Here is a 19,444-nt window from a genome sequence, read left to right as displayed (position 1 = left end):
ATAAGCTTTGCCCCAGATCTGGTGACCATTTATAGTCAAGCTAAATGGTCCTACTGGATGTCTCTGGAGAATTGAGGTGTTTTTTCTCTGTAGAGTGTTTTGTAGATAATGAGGCAACCTTCCACCTTTTTATTGGCATAATTTAATGGATGTAAATGAAATTTTCCAGGCTTAACTGAGATGTGTATGCCATCTCACCCTCTCCCCATGTGCTTCAGATGTGAAGAGATTTTCTTTCTGGTTACAAGCAAGGGGGACAAGAATGTCTTGGAGGCATCGGCAGAAGGGCTGCAAGATAAACGGGTTACGTGTTCTGTTTTACTTCTGGTTCCAACAGCAAAAATACAGAGGGATTTTTGCTAAGCGCTTTCAACTCCTTTTAGGCTATGCAGGAGTTTCTTTCATATTTGTCAAGAAAATCCAAGGTTAATCCTGGTGAGAGGTGTAAATCTGTTTTTTGCCAGTGGAGATTACCGAGAGCATTCCTGTGTTCCTCATCCCCACAGCAGGCTGTGTGCGCAAGGGTGGGTGTTCTAGGGCATGATTGTAGAGGGTTAAGTCAGCAGGCTGCCCAGCTCAGTATTTTGTCTTGAGTAATGCAAGTAGAGTTTGCCCAAGGGAAGAGGCATTTCAGGAATAAAGCATGCATGCACCGATCTTTGCCCGATTATAATCTCTCGGTGAGCAAGTGTAAAAACTTCCTGAGCGAGAAGCTGCATCAAAATAACTTTTCAATAGCTATGGATTCTCCATTAATTGATCTATTTTTTTTTTTTAATGCCATTAAGCTTTTGATTTCATGATTCCGTCCTGAACCTTTCTCCTAATGGGTCTTTTCTATTGTTCCTGTTTCATCAGCTGCTCAAAAGGCAACGGGACAAATTTCCGTTTTGGGATATGGAGAGGACTGAGCAGCATGTAATTCTTTGGTCCTCTTGAAAACTCTGAGAACTCAGTTTCCTGTTTTTTCTTGACAGGTTTGCCAGAAGCTTTGACAATCTCAGTTTTTGAGATGCTTCAGTTTAGTGTAGTTAGTGTCTCATTACCCAATCCATGAATTGAGACGAGCTTGGCCTGGCTTGAGACCTGTTTTGTCTACTGTAAGTCACCTTTTGCAATCCATGAGGTAATCTTACCCTTAAGTCTCAACTTCTGGGGAAGGATCAGGACGCTTGGCTGGATTACATTTAATAAAGCTAGTGGATCTGAGCCAGACTTGCAGCTGATGTGCATGGCTCTTAAGTTACATTCATAGGCGCTGATCAAATTCTTTCATTCTTGTTTTCTGTGCTTATTCTGTTGAAAAACCATATTAAGCTACTATAATAGCATAATATGCTTTGTACCTCTCTACAAATAACAATTTGCCACTTCCAAATTCAGCTTATGGATTTCTATAATAACATAGCTTTTTTTTTTTGCCTCGTTTCTATTCTTTGAATCTTGGTGCCTTTGGCTGTGTAAGAAAGAAGCAGAGGAGCCTGTTACTGCAAAAAAGAACTTAACTGCACTTATCTGAAAGTGATTTGGAAACTTCTACAGCTTTATCTCAAGTTTCAAATAATCACTGCAGTCAGGAGGACTACACACACTCTTCTGGCAAGCTTTATAACCATAGAAAAAGAGCAGTCTTGATACAGGTAGGATGACCTGTTTTGACTCAAGTGGTGTATCACAGCAGGCTGTACCGACATTCTCAAATCCATCTCTTGTACTTTGTAGACAATTAAGGCTGATGAAATAACAGACTTTCATGACCAGTACTTCTGTTTTTCCATCTAGGAAAAATTTCAATTTATCTTGTATTAAAATAAAGCCAAGCCTGTGATTCTTCCCTTTGAAGAATATTGGCTCGTAGTATTGTTTAAATATACAGTCATGACTCTTCAAGTCGAAAAGGCAAGTTTTATTTCCAATTAGTTTAGGTGAGCTTCTGGGTGAGCTGGCTGGGCATAGTATGCATGGTCCTTTGGTCAGCCAGCAAAGCACACGTGGACGAGAAGGTCACAGGTACAGGGGGTGTTAGGGAACTTCACGATATTGCTGTGATCATATTCAGCTTGATATTCAACTATCTTTTACAGATATTCTAGTATAAAGCTAAAAATGCCTCTTAAAAGTATGTCTAAGGAAGAAGAAATCTTGCTTTGAAGCTGTTAAAATAACTTCTCAACAGAAAACCACTTCTGTTTTGCAAAAGAAAAATCATTAGGATACTTAACTGTTTACACAAATCTTAAGAGAAAGCGTTCTGTGTGCCAAAATAAATCTGTACACTGCAGTGTGGAGAAACCACAAAGAAAACCAGAGTTTGATGTTTAAGCAACATTCTATTACATGCCTCAAAACTAGAGTGAATATAGTTTCCTTTTTAGCCAGCACTTAGGTTTTAAAAACCAGAGATGAAAGCTGAACAAATAGACATTTAGAGATGTGCTAGGACACCTACTATGTTTTCAAACATTCTACGTGATTGGTACTGTGTCATGCCAAATACGCAGTGGTGATTTTGGGAGGCATAGTGCTTGTTCTGCTTGTTCTGCTCGTTTCACTGATCCTTAGTGTGGATTTTCTATGGAAACCCTGTAGTGTTTGAAGGGAAGTGACACACTAACTTATTCAGTGGAATGGAGAATATAGGGATATAACAAAATCACAGATGTTATTCCCTTTTCCATCATGGTGGAAAGATATTGTCTTTCAAGTTTGGTGCTTTTGAGTCCTTTGGAGGAGAAAGGGACTGTAACTTCCTTTACAAAATCCAGAAACATTCAGTATTGCAAAGGTTATAAAATGTTGTCTTCAGGATTGTAAAAAATTCTTATTCTTAAAACCAATATTATTTTTACTTCCCCCACCCCGAAATAATGGGTTCTATTATATTTAAACAGCTTTCTGTGTTTCTGTGGACAACGTTGCTAAAACTGATAGTACATGTGTGTTTGGGACTTTGTTTTAATGACTTTCTCGCACTGGGAGAGAGCTGTGAGGACAGCTGTTTGTGCAGGTGGTAATATTACCACAGTAAAATAACGTGTTGCTTGACTGTAGAGTTTGCTTTGAGTCTGACAAACTCAAAAAGAACCTTCCTTGCTTGATGCTGAGAAAGTGATGGTTTTTGCACCTACTATTCCTATGTGGAATATCCCTGAATGAGCTGCACAGGTTTTATATTCTTCCAGTTACAATGGTTGAGTTGTAAAATAAACCACCACATATATATTTAAAAAATCTCAGTAAGCCCCCACAGTCCTGATAAAATTGATTACGCAACAGAGAGGACGAGTCAATATGTGTGGGGGTTTTTTTTAAAAAAATCTATAAATTTATTGTTCCTGCTCTGATATATTTTTATTTTTTTTCTTTTAGTTCCTTGGCATAGCATTTCTTGGGATTGGATTGTGGGCATGGAATGAAAAGGTAAGTTGAACATAGCACCAAGCTCCATGTTTTCCTCTTTCTCTGTATTATTCCAATATTTTGTCAGAAAAAGAATATGCTGCACATTTTGTGTCCACACACAGTTTCTGCTGAAACAAAATCAGGCTTCTCTCCCAAATAAAACCTTGGCTCAGCTCACCTGGAGGAAGATCCTTGGCATCTTTCCCAAGAGTACGTTGGCAAGAAGTCACAGCTGACACTTATCCATAAAATAACCATTCAAATCCATGCGCGCTCCAACTGCAGCTTAGATACTAGAACTGAAGGCAGTATTTGCCGTGCGTCTCTGCCGCACGTGTCCCAGGAATGGAGCGGGAGCCCGCAAGTGTCAGAGAGCCAGCTTGCTCAAAATAAGCCTCCTTGGCTTTGCCTTCATATAACGTGCTAATTGCTCTTCTTCTTAAACAACAACAACAAAAACCGCAACCAAGAACCAAACCCAAACCAAAATGAACCCCAAAATCTGAGCCAAACCTGAGGTAGAATAACTGTTTTTCTTGTGCAAATAAAACTGTCTACTGGAACGCTCTCTGTTGCAAGGCTGTAAAATCAACTTGGAAATGGGAAGAAAGGAGGGCAGGGAAAGAGAAAACATGGTGAACCAGAGCCTAATTTTTAGTTTGTTTTGCTGCAAAAGTTGACAGACAATGAAATATCGAGACATAATATACAAAACAAGTCAGTATGTGTTGGGTTACTGGATGAAGGGTTTGACTTGCTAAAAGACAAAAGCTAACACTAAAGCCAGAGTTTGCTTTTCTTCTTTGTTTGAAAGATTGAACATAATAAAACCCGCTGATAGTGATCGTACTATGATATTCAGTTACATAATATTTTTCCTTTTAATAGAAAACACTGGGTAAGTTACAAATAGATGTTCACTTAAGGCATAATAACTGGCAGTTGCAGCAGAACAAATAACACATTGGAAGCACTGGAGTTTTGCCACTTAAAAATTCAGGACAAATTTTGCTTTGCAGAAGTGATTTGGTAACTTAGATTCTAATTGCTCTTTGCATGTACCTTGAATGTAGATAATTACAAATAGTAATGCGATATTAATTAACTCACACTGTGTACACCCCTATATGATCGTATGTTTACATTCCTCATGATACTCATGTTGGATGGCTTGAATAGACTTGGGAAGAGTTGCTGTGATTTTTTTTTTTTCCTTCATAAAAATGTAAAAATGAGTTTTATTTAACACTCTTAGCATACTCACAGAGCTTATACCTATGTCTAAGCCCCAGAGAAGAACTTTATTTTGGAATGGCTTTCTAGAAGAGATTTTAACATTTTTGTATCATTTCAGTAGGTAATACAAATGCTTCCTCTTTAGAAGGAATGAGCAGGTGAAGGGAAAACAGCTATAGTCTCGTTTTTGAAGTCTAAAATATACCAGTCTTACAGCTAGAGGGTGTTCTGGCAGAATAATGGTTTGTTAGGCTCTGCCTATTTTCTGTTTGGGAGGGAACCTTCCTAGGAAAAATGTATTCAATTCAGAATTGCTAATAGCTGGAAGCCAAAGCTCGTGTTTTTACTTGAGGTTTGGACATCCGTTATCAAGTCATCTTAAACCATTTGTCATCAGATCCTGAAAGTGGAAGAAAATACCATGTTGTTAAGACAAGCAAATAAAACCACCTAGAGCAGTTTAATATGCATTAGCTCAGGCTTCGTATGTAGTAGGTTTTTCTATAGAAATTTAAAAAAAACCCCTATTTCTTGTTTTAAAGCACAGGTCTTTCCTTGAAAATGAGCATCTCTCCCCAGCTTTTCTAAGTGTTGTATCCTGTGGTGCTTAGTGTGGACTGTTTCAGTTCATGCCGTATAGGTATAGCTGAACTGCAGAGCTCTTGAGCACAGACAGACCTGATTTTTGTAGCAGGAATTATGGAAAAATGGCCACGTGTCAAGCCTGGTTGAGACCTTTCTCTGAACATCTGGAAACTTTTTTTTTTAACGTGTGAAGGTGACTGAGCACTGGTACGGTTTGCCTAGAGAAGATGTGGAGTCTCCTTCTTTATGGATATTCAAAAGCAGTGTGGACGTGGCCCCAGGCAGCCAGGTCTAGGTGACCAAGTGACCTCTGAGGCCCCTTCGAACCTCAGCCGTTCTTCGAAGACTCTTGCTGTCCCAATGAACTAAGTCTTTGTCAAAGCTGAACTTGGTGCTGCAATTGCATAAGGTGTGAACAGAAGTTTGAATGTTTTTTTTTTTTTCCCCCAGGATTGGGTCTTCCGAAGGACTCCTCTACTGTAAACTGATTTGGTGGTGGGGAGGATTTTGATTTACTTCTGCCTTGAGTTGTGGGGCTTTATATCCAGCTGTGTAATTTTTATAACCTGGCCATCAACTTGTGTATACTTTTACTGCTTCACAGAATGTTTTTAAGATAAAAGGATAACGCGCTAGGTCACATTAAAAATGCTGGATGTAAAGAAATAATCCAGATTTTACAGGAGTGCAGTTAGCTGCTGGCTAAAAACCACTTTGGGGTAGATTTGTGGGTTTGGTGGCTAGTTTCTCTCTCTTTTTTTTTTTTTTTTTCCCTAAATTGGCTTGAATTCTTCCCTTTCAACTTTGTTGTAAAGAAGAAAAAAAGCACAGTATACAGACTTGTGACCTTCTTTACGGCCTTTGCAGGGGGCAAAAGAGCTCATTTGTCAAATAGGCAATAGAATTGGCTTGACAGCCAGTCAGCCAGCCCTAAACAACAACTGAGCAATTAGCATTCTGAGTCATGAACCTGGAAGAGAGCTGGGGTGCGGGGTGGGTGCAGTAAGCTCGGAGGATGAATAAAGCTATCTATACATGGATGCATGATATAGCTCACAATCTCGCAGTGTTTTCAGGCATGCTAGACTTGGGCTCATACCATTAAAAAGTTCATCCATGGCAGCTGATTTTCACACAGCTCCTCCCTGCCCCAACAACGGCGTGAACATTGTTAATGTATAAAGAGTCTACCAAGCCCAAGCAACTTATATGACCTTTGCTCAGCAGCAGAGGGAAAATGTTTATATTTCACTGGCTATTTTTTTAACCACTTCAAGTAATTTCTTCTGTTGACTTTTAAAAAATAAACTAGACTTGTACAAAATGTCTGTTTCCCTCCTTGGTTCTATATATTAGATAATGTGGTCTTAAGGCTCATTGGGAGTGTTTATGGTATGATGCCAGTAGGGACTTGGAAAGTGAGCGTCCTGATTCTTTCACTGTCTCCAGAAGATTTATATTAAAGAGTAATGAGACTGAGTGATGAATTGCTCTTATGTCTTCTGAGACCTTGTAAGACTGTCCACGGAGAGGGAGTTTTTAGAAGGAAAGAACTGTGGTTTTGGGGTATCCTTTAAGTAGGAGGTAGCAAAGACAGAGATACTAAAGTGGGGAAAAAAATTCTGCAGATCCTTGCGAAATTTGTCAATTAGACTTAGTGTATAAGGTCGACTGTCATGTATAAGGAGAAGTGGAAGAGGTTGATTATGTGCATAAGTTTGGTTTCTAGGCTTTCTTCTTAAATCAGTGTCACTAGAAGACACTCCAGCTCAGAAGTCAAGTTGTGCGCAGTTTGGAGTACCCGTATGGTACCTCTGTGTGCCAGCACAGTATTCTTGGCTAACATGAGCTTTAAATCTTGATCTCAAGTTCTGAGCTGGACTTTTACATACTGATGTAAGGTGATTTAGGCCTGCTTTGGTGTTCTGGGACAAGCTAAACTCCCTGCACAGAAACTGTCACAATTTGTTAGACCAAGTCCGTCTCTCCTTGACCTGAAATGAAAACTGCAGTTGTTTTCAGGAAAAAATTCTCGCTTCTTTTACTGTCCCAGTGAGTGGCAGACATCAAGAGGGAGTGATACACCAGTACATAATTGCTGTGCACACATGTCTATCACACAGTTATTTTAAAAACAATTGCTGACAAGGAAACCGTGCGGGTCCTTATTGACCGAGGGATACCCGAAGTGTAGGTCTTGCTTCTAAGCCGGGACTCTGTGTGTGGATTTTACAGGACTGTAGAGGAGAGAAATGGATACTAATATTCACTATTACATTGAATTTAAATCTCAGTATGTAAAGATTATCTAAAGATCTTTTTTCTAGTTGTTGTGCTTTAACGCCATAGGCAGCTAAACACCATGCAGCTGTTTGTTCATTCGCCCTCAGTGGGATGGGGCAGAGAATCAGAAAAAAGGTAAAACTCTGTTCCAGCCGAAACCAGGACACTAGTGTTCCAACACCTTGTGACTATTAATCCTGAAAAATGTAAAAATCGGTATCTTGCCTGTATTTATACCGGTTATTCACTTATTGAACACTGCTTTGTCGTGAAAATAAAACCAGACCGGTTCTTCACTAGACCCTTGAAAAATGAAGTTCTGCTGCTATTGCCGTTTGCTGTGGAAAATGCAAACTCAACAAAAATGAAGTAAGATTTGTAAACATCCCCCACCTAGTTTCTTGCTAGCAGAGACAAAATTCTGGAGTGGAATTAATTTGGCATGTTTCAATGACTATTGTTCTGTTCCCAATGCTCATTCAGATGCACAGCGTGGAGAAACTGCATGGATTTTATGACTAACAAAGTAGAAAGACACTTTTCCATTTTAAAATCCTGCATTTGGAAATACTTTTACTTCCCATCACCCTCATGTGTTCCCGGTTGCCAGTGATTCTAAGTCCTGCAGATGAGCTTGGTGAAAGGCTAATCCTCTGTTTGCAAAAAATAAATGTTTCAGAAGATCTTGTATTGCTGAATATTTTTCTGACCGTCTGCTTTTTTTGTCCCCTCAGTAATGGGATTCTGCAGCGGTTTTTTTCCTGTGCTGGAGGAAATGGGGGGAAAAAAAAAGTAGCTGATTTTTTTTTTTTTTTTCTTTCCCCATCCTCCTGGTGTTGGTTGTTTCTTTTTACTTTTTAATGGCGCTCAGGAACGTTGTTTGTCGTGGGGACTGTTGTGTTGAGTCCTCTTCTTTTACATCCACTCCCATGGGCCAAATTCCATATACTTTGACAGTGTATCACCTCTTTGTTCACTAGGATGATGATTCTCCTAAGTTGTCTCTGACTCAAGATGACTTTTCGTTACTGCATCAGCTTTTCAAAATTGCTGCTGCCTTGAGTGTTTTCTCTTGGAGCTGTTCTCTCTGGCCCTGCATGTGCTACTGTGCCTGTGAAATCAGCTGTTTGAGAGAGAAGCAACTATCTAGCAAACTTCTGGGAACGTTTCTGGGACTTGAGCATGGCAGTGGATTCTCTACGCTAACCGCAACCACAGATGGTCCGGAAATCTCGCTAGTTTGTTAATGCGCTTGTGCCGCCCATCTGTTTGGCCCCATTGGGAACCAGGAACACTATCAGATTGTATAGATGTGCCAGCACCGAGGCGCTGCTCCAACCAAGGTGTCTGTGCTGGCATCTACACATTCTGGGACAATAAAGTCACTTTATGGGTTCAGCATGCAAATGCTGTTTGCTAAATGCAGATAGTGTGGACCAATAGGAGAGCAGGTGTTGAAAACCCATTCTACAGGTTTTGAAAGGTTTAAGTTCTCTTCAGTGTGCTTTTAGTGTGGTCTTATGGACTGAATTACCTGCTAGTCGTTGGAGTATGAGTTATGTTCCAGAGGCACATCTTCATTTGTAAGTAATCTAGTCTGTGTGCTCTGGAACTGTTCCCTGGTGTGAACCGAAGTTGTGCGTGACGCCTTTAAATGGACTCCGGGATTTGACCCGAAATGCTAACGTAGGCGTGCACCAAAGGTGGGAGCTGCAGTCAGAGTGCGCTTTCTGGAAACAGTACAAGTTGTCCTAGTGCTCTTCAAGAGTTACATGGTGGAGAAGGGGTGAGGGGTGCGCCCTAATTGCTTTTCTGAGTGACTGTTGCTTCCTTATTCTTTATTGATGGGATAAAGGCAAACAGTCGTGCAGCTATAGCATCAGGAGGGGCTTTCTCGAGTTACTCTCTGCAAGACCAGCGTTTTTCCTTTGCCTTGTTCCCTCTTGAGCTATGCATGAGATCCAGGTTGTAGACTGGAGGGCTCTGGCCATGGGAAGAAAACAGCGTGACAACAGATGGTCTGTCACTGGATTCGGGCATCTCTCAGACTGTTTTGCTGCCTCACATACCGTAAGGAGGAGGTTCCAGTCCTGCATGAGCTTCTGGCAGGCCTGGCTTGGTTGTCTCATGTTCCTTGGTGTGATGGAAGGCACCACCAGTGCTCTTCCCCTCCACCCTTTTGTTGGAGAAAAGAGCAGACCCTACTGTTTCACTTGACATATTCTCCTGAATTTAGGGTGGGGTAGGAATACGAGGTCAGTCTTTCCTGTTCCATGCCTACCTCATTGTATCCTAGTGACTGAAGTGAAGTACACTTCACAAATAAAGGAACTTTTTTTGTAACTTCACCATTATTGATTTTATTTCAATTATGGCTGATACTTGTGTTGCTTCACTGCCCCAAACAAGTTCTGACTCGTGGTGGATTAAAAATTTAAATATCCTGGACGCAGTAATGTACAGCAGGCAATTGAGGGTGGGGGAACAGAGCAAACAGATGAGCTGGAGATCAGCCAGGGAACATGTCCTACTGGCTCTCCTTGTGGGACTACAGCACAACCCTGGATTTATGCCATCGTGAGAAGAAAAGTATTAGAGTACGTAGCTTTGCACAAAGTATTTACTGCCAAATAAAGATTACGCGCATGCCTAAACTACAAAGGAAGTGATGTGTATGTATCCCAGAAAAAGAACCATACTTCCCAAATGAGAACATGGGTTTAGGGGAAAAAAATTTTCCTCTTTTCCTCCTTTTGGATGCTAAAGCATCGGAAGTACTTGCAACTATTTGACAATAAAGATTGGAGTGGACTACTGCAGTAGTGTTGCTGAGAAAAATTTGTAGAAAGCCTGACTTTAAAGGGTTTACAGGTGGTTTGTTTAGGTCTGGTGTTGATGCAAGAGATCAGTTGACAAACAGTCACTGTCTGTTCTGTGTCTGACTGGTCAGCTTGACGATTTGGAGTGTGTCACTGGAGGATGCAGTGTTAGAATGAGATTCCTGATCCTCTGCACAAGCACCTCTGGAAACATTCCCTTCTGCTTTTGGGTAAAGACGGGATGAAGATGGAACTGTTCGCTGCCAGGCATTTGTACATCTCTGCCAAACTTTAGCCAGAAGTGGCCATTACAGCCAAAATTACTAAATGCTGTGGTGGATAGGAAAAGTGTATGCCTATAGGACTGTATGCTTAGTTCTTCTTAGCACCACAAAGCGAGATAATATTCCCCAGTCATTGCCCTGCTGCTAGAAGCAAAATATGCTTTTCTTTAAAATATTGCCTTGCTGTGTCTTTGGAGAGCTTATTTATAAGTGTCCTGAAAAAAACAAGACTGGAAAACCATGTTTCAGCAGCAAGCAGCAATCTTCTGTCGGATACCTCAGTGCCTCTCTGGCTGTAACCAGAGCACATTGTCTCTATTTGTCATTCCTGCTGCTAGCTGTTGGTTTGTTGTCAAAGCCTCTCTCAAAATTGTGTATCCTGAGATGTCTCTCCAGAATACTGATAACTCGGGATTCATATGCAGAGGGCGCACAGAGTACAAACGAGAATGACACAGTATGTGCTTTGCGCTGTCAGGATGTATTATTTGGGGTTTATCCAAGCTAGGCTTATGATTGCCATATGTAGACTGGTAAAAGATGCACATAAAGGTGCTTTCCAAGGATGGCAAGCAATGGCAGATAAAGCCCGTGTTGGTCTAATTCAGTACAGGTCAGATCATGGCAACCCTGGGGAACTGGAGCCAGGAGGAGACCAGAGATGAGATGAGTGACTTTTGCTGGGTGACTGGCCAACGTGCGGCATGCCGGGGTGCTGAGAAAATCAAGTGAGGTGGGAAAGGACACGATCAGAAAGACAATATGCAACCGATTCACTAAATCTTATGGTTATTGACTTTAATGGGAGTGTGACAAAATGCAAAGTGGTATATTTCTCCTGACGAACAGTTCTTTATAATGTAACTAGATTCTCTAAGAGCACTGTCCACAAAGTGAGCTGAATTTCAGTTGAGTTTCTTCTTTCGTTTGAATTTTGTTACTTTCATATGGAAGAACTTGATTAAACATAGTAACTTGCTGTGTGTGTTTTGTTTTAAAGGAGGATAAATTGCCTTATGAAGAGAGACTTAATGACTGTTCATCCTTCTTGGATTTTTTTTGAAGTAAAATAATTGTAATACAAAGGCAACATCCTTTCTCTGGTGACTGTTTACTCACTCTACTACACTACAGACCATGAATTCCAAAATCAGCTAATGTTAAAAGAAATGAATAGTGTTTGCTTTAAGGCAGGATTTCTCCTCATCTTATGGTAACCATACAGGCACAGAGGGGAAATGCAGAAAGAACTTGAACTTTGTGAATGAGTTATTGTAGCGGTCTTTTTCTCTTGAAGGAGAGCTCATGTTTCCTGACTTGTGTATGGCCGAGGCCATGACTTTTTCAAAGGTCCGAGTGTTATTGGATTATACAGTTTATTTGGCGTGTTACTCTTAGCTAGAATGTTATGGCTTTGATTTCTTTTCTATGGCAAATGTAATGAAGCCAAAGTAGCGGGAGGCTTTCACGCCAGGTGATTAAAGTGTTAGTGACAGATAAGTGATCATTTCAGCCCAGCTTGTACCATGTCGTCACTACTTGGTTAGGAAAAGGGATGTACCAACTGGTCTGCTGTGATAGAATAGCAATACTGGCCTGAACAGCATTCTGTTATATCGTGCCTTACATCTATTTTTGTTGTCTTAATGAATGACAACAATACTAGTACTATATGTAACGTAGGAGGAAAGGACTAAATATGATTTATTTAGTCATCCCTCTCTGTCAGACAATAGCCTCCTGTAGTAGGAGGGAGAGGAATCTGGTTTAAGAATGTAATCCACGCTGTTGGTTTCTTGTTCGTACTTTAGAACTGGGTTGTAGTCAGGTTTTACTTTTGCTTTTAGCATGCTGGCCTTTTCTAAGGCACCTTGCTGTGTGCGTTGGAGAAATTCATGTGTGCATTTTATCTGGTCTGTTGTTGTGTGCAGAATTGAAAAGCTTTGAATAGAGTCTTTGTTTACTACTCGCTCAGTGCCAGTTGTACTTGGGAAACTGGAAGTGGTTGCAGACTGTGTGGGGTACTGTATTAGTGATATTGGTTACGTGACTATTCTTGTGTTCTGGGTGGTCCAAAGTGAGAATGAAAAAAAACCCCGAAACAATCACAGGTCTTAAGCCACAGTTGTGAACAGTCATTACTGACAACTTTTGGAAATTATGATAACTTCAAAATTATTGTTGTTTTGGGACTATTTCATAGAAGCAAAGGGGATGTGAACAGGGAAAAGGAAAAGGATGAAGAAGTTAATAAATTTGCAAGTAAGGAGCTGTCGAGGTAAAGGTCTATGTTGTAGCTCTTCAAGCCGCACCTTCATTCGGGAGTTGTTAGGGAAAGCAGGAGTCCAGTGCACTCAGCCCGGTTCAGGATTCTTTGAGGATACTCACAGCGAAATGTCAGCTCGAGCAGTGTCCTTTGTGTTGACTTACAGCGCTGGGGAGGTGAAGGAAGAAATAGTGATACTTCAGCTTTTTTGTTGCCAGAAGGCTTTAGGAAACTGTAACTGTTCCTGTGCAAATGCACTGGAATAAGGAAGACTTCGTACTTGCTTCTTGATAGGTTCCATCTGTTCGACATCAGCCAAACTCTGGTTAAAATGTGTTCAAAAAAAATAAAATAGTTTCTCAGGATTGCTGGCATTGCAACCCAAGCTCTGCTTCTAAGGGGGCAATGGTTTACAAGCAGACTGTGCTGACTGTCATGCTGTGTGGTTTACCGTATGAGAATTCTAACCTGGTAGTGGAAACAGTCTCCCAAGACAAGCCCTTAAACTGTCTTATGTCCTGCTAAGAGACTTAACGTTATTTTCAAATTTTTCCAGCTGACTGATTAGCCAGTAGCTATACTTTGTGTAATGAGGTTTTGGCACTGTAGATGGCTGAAGTTGAATTGGCCGGGTATCTAGTTTGTCAAAATTATGTGTAAAATTGACTGTTGTAAGATGCTGCAATCTAGGAGCTCACTTCTAATTTCTGTCAGTTGTTGTAAATACTGAGCACAAGCGCTAAATTCAAGGTGATGATCTTGCTATTGACTGCTTTTTCTATCATAAGATGTGTAACTGTGTGCTTACATAAACAATGTATATGATACCTAAAATGCATCTTGGCGTGGTGATACGATTAGGTTCTGTTAAAATATCGATTCTGACTTTCCGGCAGACTAATTCTCAGAGCTATAGAAACAGCAAAATGCCCTGTGGGTTTCTCATAGAGGACTCTAGAAGCACATTTTGTTGTTCATTCCACATATTGATTCAGAAATTTTGTACATAATTGCCATTTTTATCTCTTTTTGAATGCCAAGATTTTCTTAATTGTGTTTTCTTGCTGTGCTGTAGAACATTTATTTGCTGTAGTCTCCTACCTTTTTAGAAAAGAAAAATGCAAGCAGAATTTTTACAACTTAAAGCTGAATAAACTTGTCATCCCTTGGCATTGTTTCTTCCCAGGGAGTGCTGTCCAATATCTCCTCCATCACCGACCTGGGAGGCTTTGATCCAGTTTGGCTCTTCCTAGTGGTAGGAGGAGTTATGTTCATTTTGGGATTTGCAGGATGCATTGGAGCTCTGCGAGAAAATACCTTTCTTCTCAAATTTGTAAGTAGCCATTGCAAGTGTTCTGTGAAACACTTTTGCTGAACTGTTAACACTTTACAGTTCTCCAGTCTCTAGTGCTTACTGCTTTGTTCTGTGGTTGGTTGTTTGTTTGTTTGTTTTCTTTTTTCTGGTTTTAAACTATTGACGGTAAGAATCATAACATGGAACTGTTGCTTTTTGTATGGATATAGCCTAACATTTTTCTTTGCTGTCATGCAAAGAGAGAAATTTTTGCTAAAAATCTGCATATTGCACTTTTAAGTCCTAACAAGCTGCCCACGAGATAGGAGTAATGTAGATACACGGCTGAATGTGACCCGTGTGATTTCTGCTGTGCAAATGCCCCTCATGGTACAGAGGAGATAGGACTGTTAGGAGGGGTTGTTTGCTGATAACCCTCAGTTCTGGACTGTTTAGCTAATTTGAAAGGGCTTCATTGCTTCATGTCAGCGTTGGGGCCTGAGAGGGAGAAAGGGAGAAGAATGTGCCCGGGACAAACATACCCCAGTATTCAAAACTCCTTTAGCTGAGTAGCCTGGTTCTGTTTTTTGAAAGCCTTCCTCCTGTGAGCTTTGAAGGTATGGGTAACAGTATAATGTCGGTTTTAAATAAATTCAAAAATTATAATAAGAATTCAAGATTCTTTCCTCCACCCCCCAGCTTCCAGAGGTGGGCACAGCCTGGGTAGTAGTAGTGTCTTCATAACTATAACTTTTAATGTATACATGAAAAGGCTTCCAGTGAAACAACTGCCTTCAAGTGACATTATTTGGCTCTCCCAGACATGTTGTATAAGGGGAGGAGGCAGTTGAGAGTTACAGTTCTTGAGGCATTTAAAAAGCAGCTTGGAATAGTTGTAGCTTGTTCTTTCTTGTCTTGCTTAAAAAGAAAAAAAGAGGCAGGGCAGCTATTGTAACACTTTTTTCTCCTCTTCCATGCTTCTCTTAGCTTGCCTAAAATGAACCCATCTGCTGTACCAGAAATAGCTTCCTATACAGCAGCTGCAGGAGAAATTAAAAATGCATCTGAACAAACACAGAGAGCATATTAAAATGAAACTCAAAGGCACAGTTGCAAAAGGGATGGACTTCCAGTGTATGAGGACCCCTGTGCGGTTTAAAAGTGTAGGCTCGGTGGAGATGCTTAGAGAAAGTGGCAGATCATTAGTAATGCCTTTGGCATCCATTGCATTTGCATTAATCATAGCAGCCTCATTTGGTTTTAATGTGGATGTGAGTCATTCCATAGACATTCTGCTCTGACTCAGTCATTAATTAATTTCTGCTGTTACCAATTTTTGCTTTGTCTGCTTAGGCAAAGCTTTACCAGTGAGGGTATCTAAAGAAAAAGTCACTTAAAAAGCGTTTCGCTGGCACTATTGATTGTTTATGCTTTTGAAAATAGAAGTGCCTACATAGAAATTTAAGATGAGTTTTCAGGGGGCCCTGCAGGTGGTGAATAGTGAACTCAGTTGAAATTTACAGTCAATTCTCTTGGACCTCTTTGAAGGTCCCAGTGGAATGTCCCAAGTTTGAATTCATTGGCATTTTTATTGTTAGAATAGAATTAAGATTCCTGTACTACAGCTCTAATTAAAAATGGCATATTTTTAATTTAAAATTTCCTGTGTGCTGGAATAGCTTGAACTTGCACTAAGACAGATAAAGCCCTCACAGTGGACATAATTGTGAGCCTTGAAAAATAAGTGGTTATAAAGCAAAATAACTTTAACCTTTTTCTTCATAGTTTTCTGTGTTTCTTGGAATTATTTTCTTCTTGGAGCTCACTGCTGGTGTTTTAGCATTTGTTTTCAAAGACTGGATAAAGGACCAGCTGTATTTCTTTATAAACAACAACATCAGAGCATACCGAGATGACATTGATTTGCAAAACCTCATAGACTTCACACAGGAATATGTAAGTTTGGACTACGTTTATTTTTTTGTAAAGCTTACTTTAGAGAAATACCTACTCTTTACTTCCTATCTGTTTGGTTTCTTCAAGGAACAACAGAAATATCCTAGCATATAATAATTTCGAATATGTATGTGCGTATATATATATGGATATTTCTCTTTACAGAACTTATATAAACACACATCACCTGTGAAAACTGGCCCGCTTGTTGATGTGTTACTGAGCAAACCAAGGTGGAGAGTTGTGGAGACTTATTCTTGAAGACTTTGAGATAGTGTGTCAAATCTGCGAGTGAACTCTCAGTGTCTTATGCTCAGTTCTGGGGTTTTGTGGAGCGTATTCTGTATGTGTATGAAGATATTTTAGGGTTCCTGGGGGGAGGGATGTTCAAAATCATTTATTGCAGGAGCTATCACGTGTGTTTTTAAAAAAATCCTTTTCAAAGCTTAATTTGGTTCTGAGATGAATGTTGGTGTAGTTTTAGAGGTACTACACCACACTGCAGTGTGGCCGAGATGTTTAGCTTGTCTGAGTGAAACAGGGTTCTTTCTTTTTAAGTAGGTTTAATGCAATTAGCCTAATGAAGTGGGCAACTCGGAGTTCTCACAGGAAATCTCTAAGTGACGCTACATCTGCACTTTGGAGGAAAGGGTGAAGCCAGAGCTGCACACACTTGTTCAGTGTGTATGAGAGAGTCTTGCACTGACTTTTGCACACAAGTTATTTTTCCAGCACTCCGTCCTGTGTAGACGAACTCCTCTTTGAATTTGGCCCTGTGCAGGCTTAAGTGTTGGTTGAAATAATGTTTATTACTTTTCATACATTCTGCAATTAAAATAATGCCATTTAATGTTTCACTTGCTTCTATATGCCTTGGGGGGAAAAAAAGACAATTGAGTAGGGAACAGGATGTGGATCCTTGCACTAGTTTTAATCTTGTCCAGTTGGGAGAAGGCCAGAGATCAGCACAGTCTGAAAGCAGTGGGCCACTTGGATGCAACCAAAAGCTACAGTCCGGTTTTGCAGGCACTGCGTAAAACTTGCCCTCCTAGCTGGATTAGCAGCCTTAGCAGATAAGTCAGGGACAGCGTGAGTCTGGAGAGCAAGCTACTCTATAGTATCCCTGGGGTCTGAACTTGTTAGGCTTGTGCAACTCTGTGGTGTTGTGTAGGCTTATCAGCTCACTCCATGGGTTTCTCTCCAGAGAGCAGCATTGCAGGGTGTGAAGACAAATTTAATCACGTGATAAGTTTGGAACAACTTAGTTTGGAAAAACTTAGTCTGGAATGGTCTTAAACGAAAACAAATACAAACAAACCAAACCAACCAACCAAAAACCCCAAACCAAGCCAGCTTCAATGAAACCAGAGGGAATCTCAGATTTCATTTTGAAAGCTAGAAGGAGACTGGCAATGATAATGCATGTTACTAATGCTGAGATTTGTTTCTTCTGATAGTCAAGCATCTCTCTTTCTTTGTTCTAGTGGCAGTGCTGTGGGGCTTTTGGAGCTGATGACTGGAACCTTAATATTTACTTCAATTGCACAGATTCCAATGCGAGTCGAGAGCGCTGTGGCGTGCCGTTCTCTTGCTGCACTAAAGACCCTGCCGTAAGTGACAGTCAAGAGGGATAGGATGGGTCTGGTGTTCCAATTTGAAATCACTCTATATCAGATTTTTTTTTTTTTTTTTCCCCTGGAAGTCATGCGTGATCATTACCTTCTCACCAACCTGTGGTTTTTTGTACTTGCAGCTCATCTTAACCACTAAATTTTCTGCAGTTGGAAAAAGCCTGAGCTAACTTAAGTCTTCGTTCTATGCTGTTTGCTGCTTTTCATTAGAATGAAAGAACTGTGGACTTGGCTGAACATACATATTAATTTTAGCAAGTATAAAAAGCAGAAGCCCTTAGTGAGTTGAAGGTGAAGTTGAGTGAAGTTGAAGCTTTCAATTGAACATCATCAGGATATTACATTCTCTGCCTTAAAAACCAGCAGCTCTGAGATCAGACGCTATAAAGCAGGTATTTTACTCATTATTTGCTGCAGTGCCCACAGGTTGCAGCCAGTTTGACCCAGTTTGTGCTTGGTACAGTAGTGAGTGAGTCTGTGCCTGAAGAACTGTTAGAATCTCGAGTTGGGTATGGACATATTTACATGCTCTTTTTTCCTTTTAAAATTACTGCTTGTCCTACAGTCACCTGAGATCGGACTTGAAAGTTCAGAAGTTGTTTGAGGGAACAGCTTTTTTGTAAATTTTCATATCTTTTAAAATAGTTATAGTCTGGATCATCAAGCATAAAATGTTGGAGCTATGTATTACAGGTACAGACATGATCAAGAATGAAGGGAGAAGTGTAGCGAAGCAGTTCACTGACAGTGAAAGGCTTGGAATAGGGATGGGTGTGCGCATGGAAGCTGTTAGGTGGCTAACACTGCATACGTGACTTCCACGGAGCTTAAAAAAATGTTTTAATAAAATGTTAAAACAAAACGGAAATGCTCAAGCATTACATTATGGTTAGCGTGCCCCCTACTGTTTGCTTATCTGCCCACCCACCTACACAAAGAGGTCATCACAACCCAGTTTTAAAAATATAGTTGTTATAAAACCGAACCAACACCAGCAGTACACGGTAATCCTGTAAATACATAATCCACGCTAAAGTTCTCTCTCCCTCTGTATGTATATGTTTATGCAGTTTCTTAGGGGGTGATGCAGTAACCAGAAATTTGAAGATAAGCCTCATTCATTGTAGGGAAGCAGCATGCTTAATTGTCTTTAAAATAAATACTAAAATTAACAATATTTCTAAAAATATTAGATGGATATAATTGTAACCAAGCTGTGACTGGTTCAGTTGCGGTGATAAACACACATTTATTCTGTGAGAGAGCAAATTCGTTGCTTTTGGAATTAGGATGCTGTGTTGGAGTGATGCAGGAGGTTATGTGAATGCTTTATTGAACAGGACTTAGTTTTAGTTTAGCCTTTAGTTTAGCTTGAATCAGGAAGTGCTAAGAGGTAGACCAAAATAATTCTCTTTTAAAACAAGTTTAGATGACTATAGTTTATTTTGCTGTAGTTTAGCAGGTTGAAACGTTTCAAATTCCTGTACAGGGAAGGCCTAGAAAATTTGATTTGTTTACATTTCATTCTTCATGCTTTCTTTTGGTTAACAAATTCCAAGGCTAAAGGCAAAAGACACTGATGATAAAGCAAGTAGGCATTCAGTACAAAGAGGAAAGCTTAAAATCCCTCTGTTGGAATCGGATCTGGTCCTACAGCCTTGAAGTGCGTGGCACTGTTATATTTTAGA

At 40.2% G+C, this 19,444-nt stretch overlaps 1 protein-coding gene across 2 annotated transcripts in view; it reads left to right on the top strand.

Moving 5' to 3' along the window:
- TSPAN5 (tetraspanin 5) overlaps window positions 1–19,444 on the top strand; it is a 79,142-nt gene that overhangs the window by 52,639 nt on the left and 7,059 nt on the right. For both annotated transcript variants that reach the window (XR_010606176.1, XM_065634655.1), the window contains exons 2-5: window positions 3,370–3,420; window positions 14,062–14,208; window positions 15,955–16,125; window positions 17,610–17,735. Coding sequence is in view for 1 of the 2 variants with exons in the window: in XM_065634655.1 (XP_065490727.1) it covers window positions 3,370–3,420; window positions 14,062–14,208; window positions 15,955–16,125; window positions 17,610–17,735 (495 nt within the window). In the remaining variant the exon portion in view is untranslated. The remainder of the gene's footprint in view (window positions 1–3,369; window positions 3,421–14,061; window positions 14,209–15,954; window positions 16,126–17,609; window positions 17,736–19,444) is intronic.

The sequence above is a fragment of the Caloenas nicobarica genome, chromosome 4 (genome assembly GCF_036013445.1).
Source record: "Caloenas nicobarica isolate bCalNic1 chromosome 4, bCalNic1.hap1, whole genome shotgun sequence".
NCBI classification, from domain to species: Eukaryota; Metazoa; Chordata; class Aves; order Columbiformes; family Columbidae; genus Caloenas; species Caloenas nicobarica.
The sequence above is the reverse complement of the archived record's forward strand: the minus strand, read 5'-3'. Positions and strand labels throughout refer to the sequence as shown.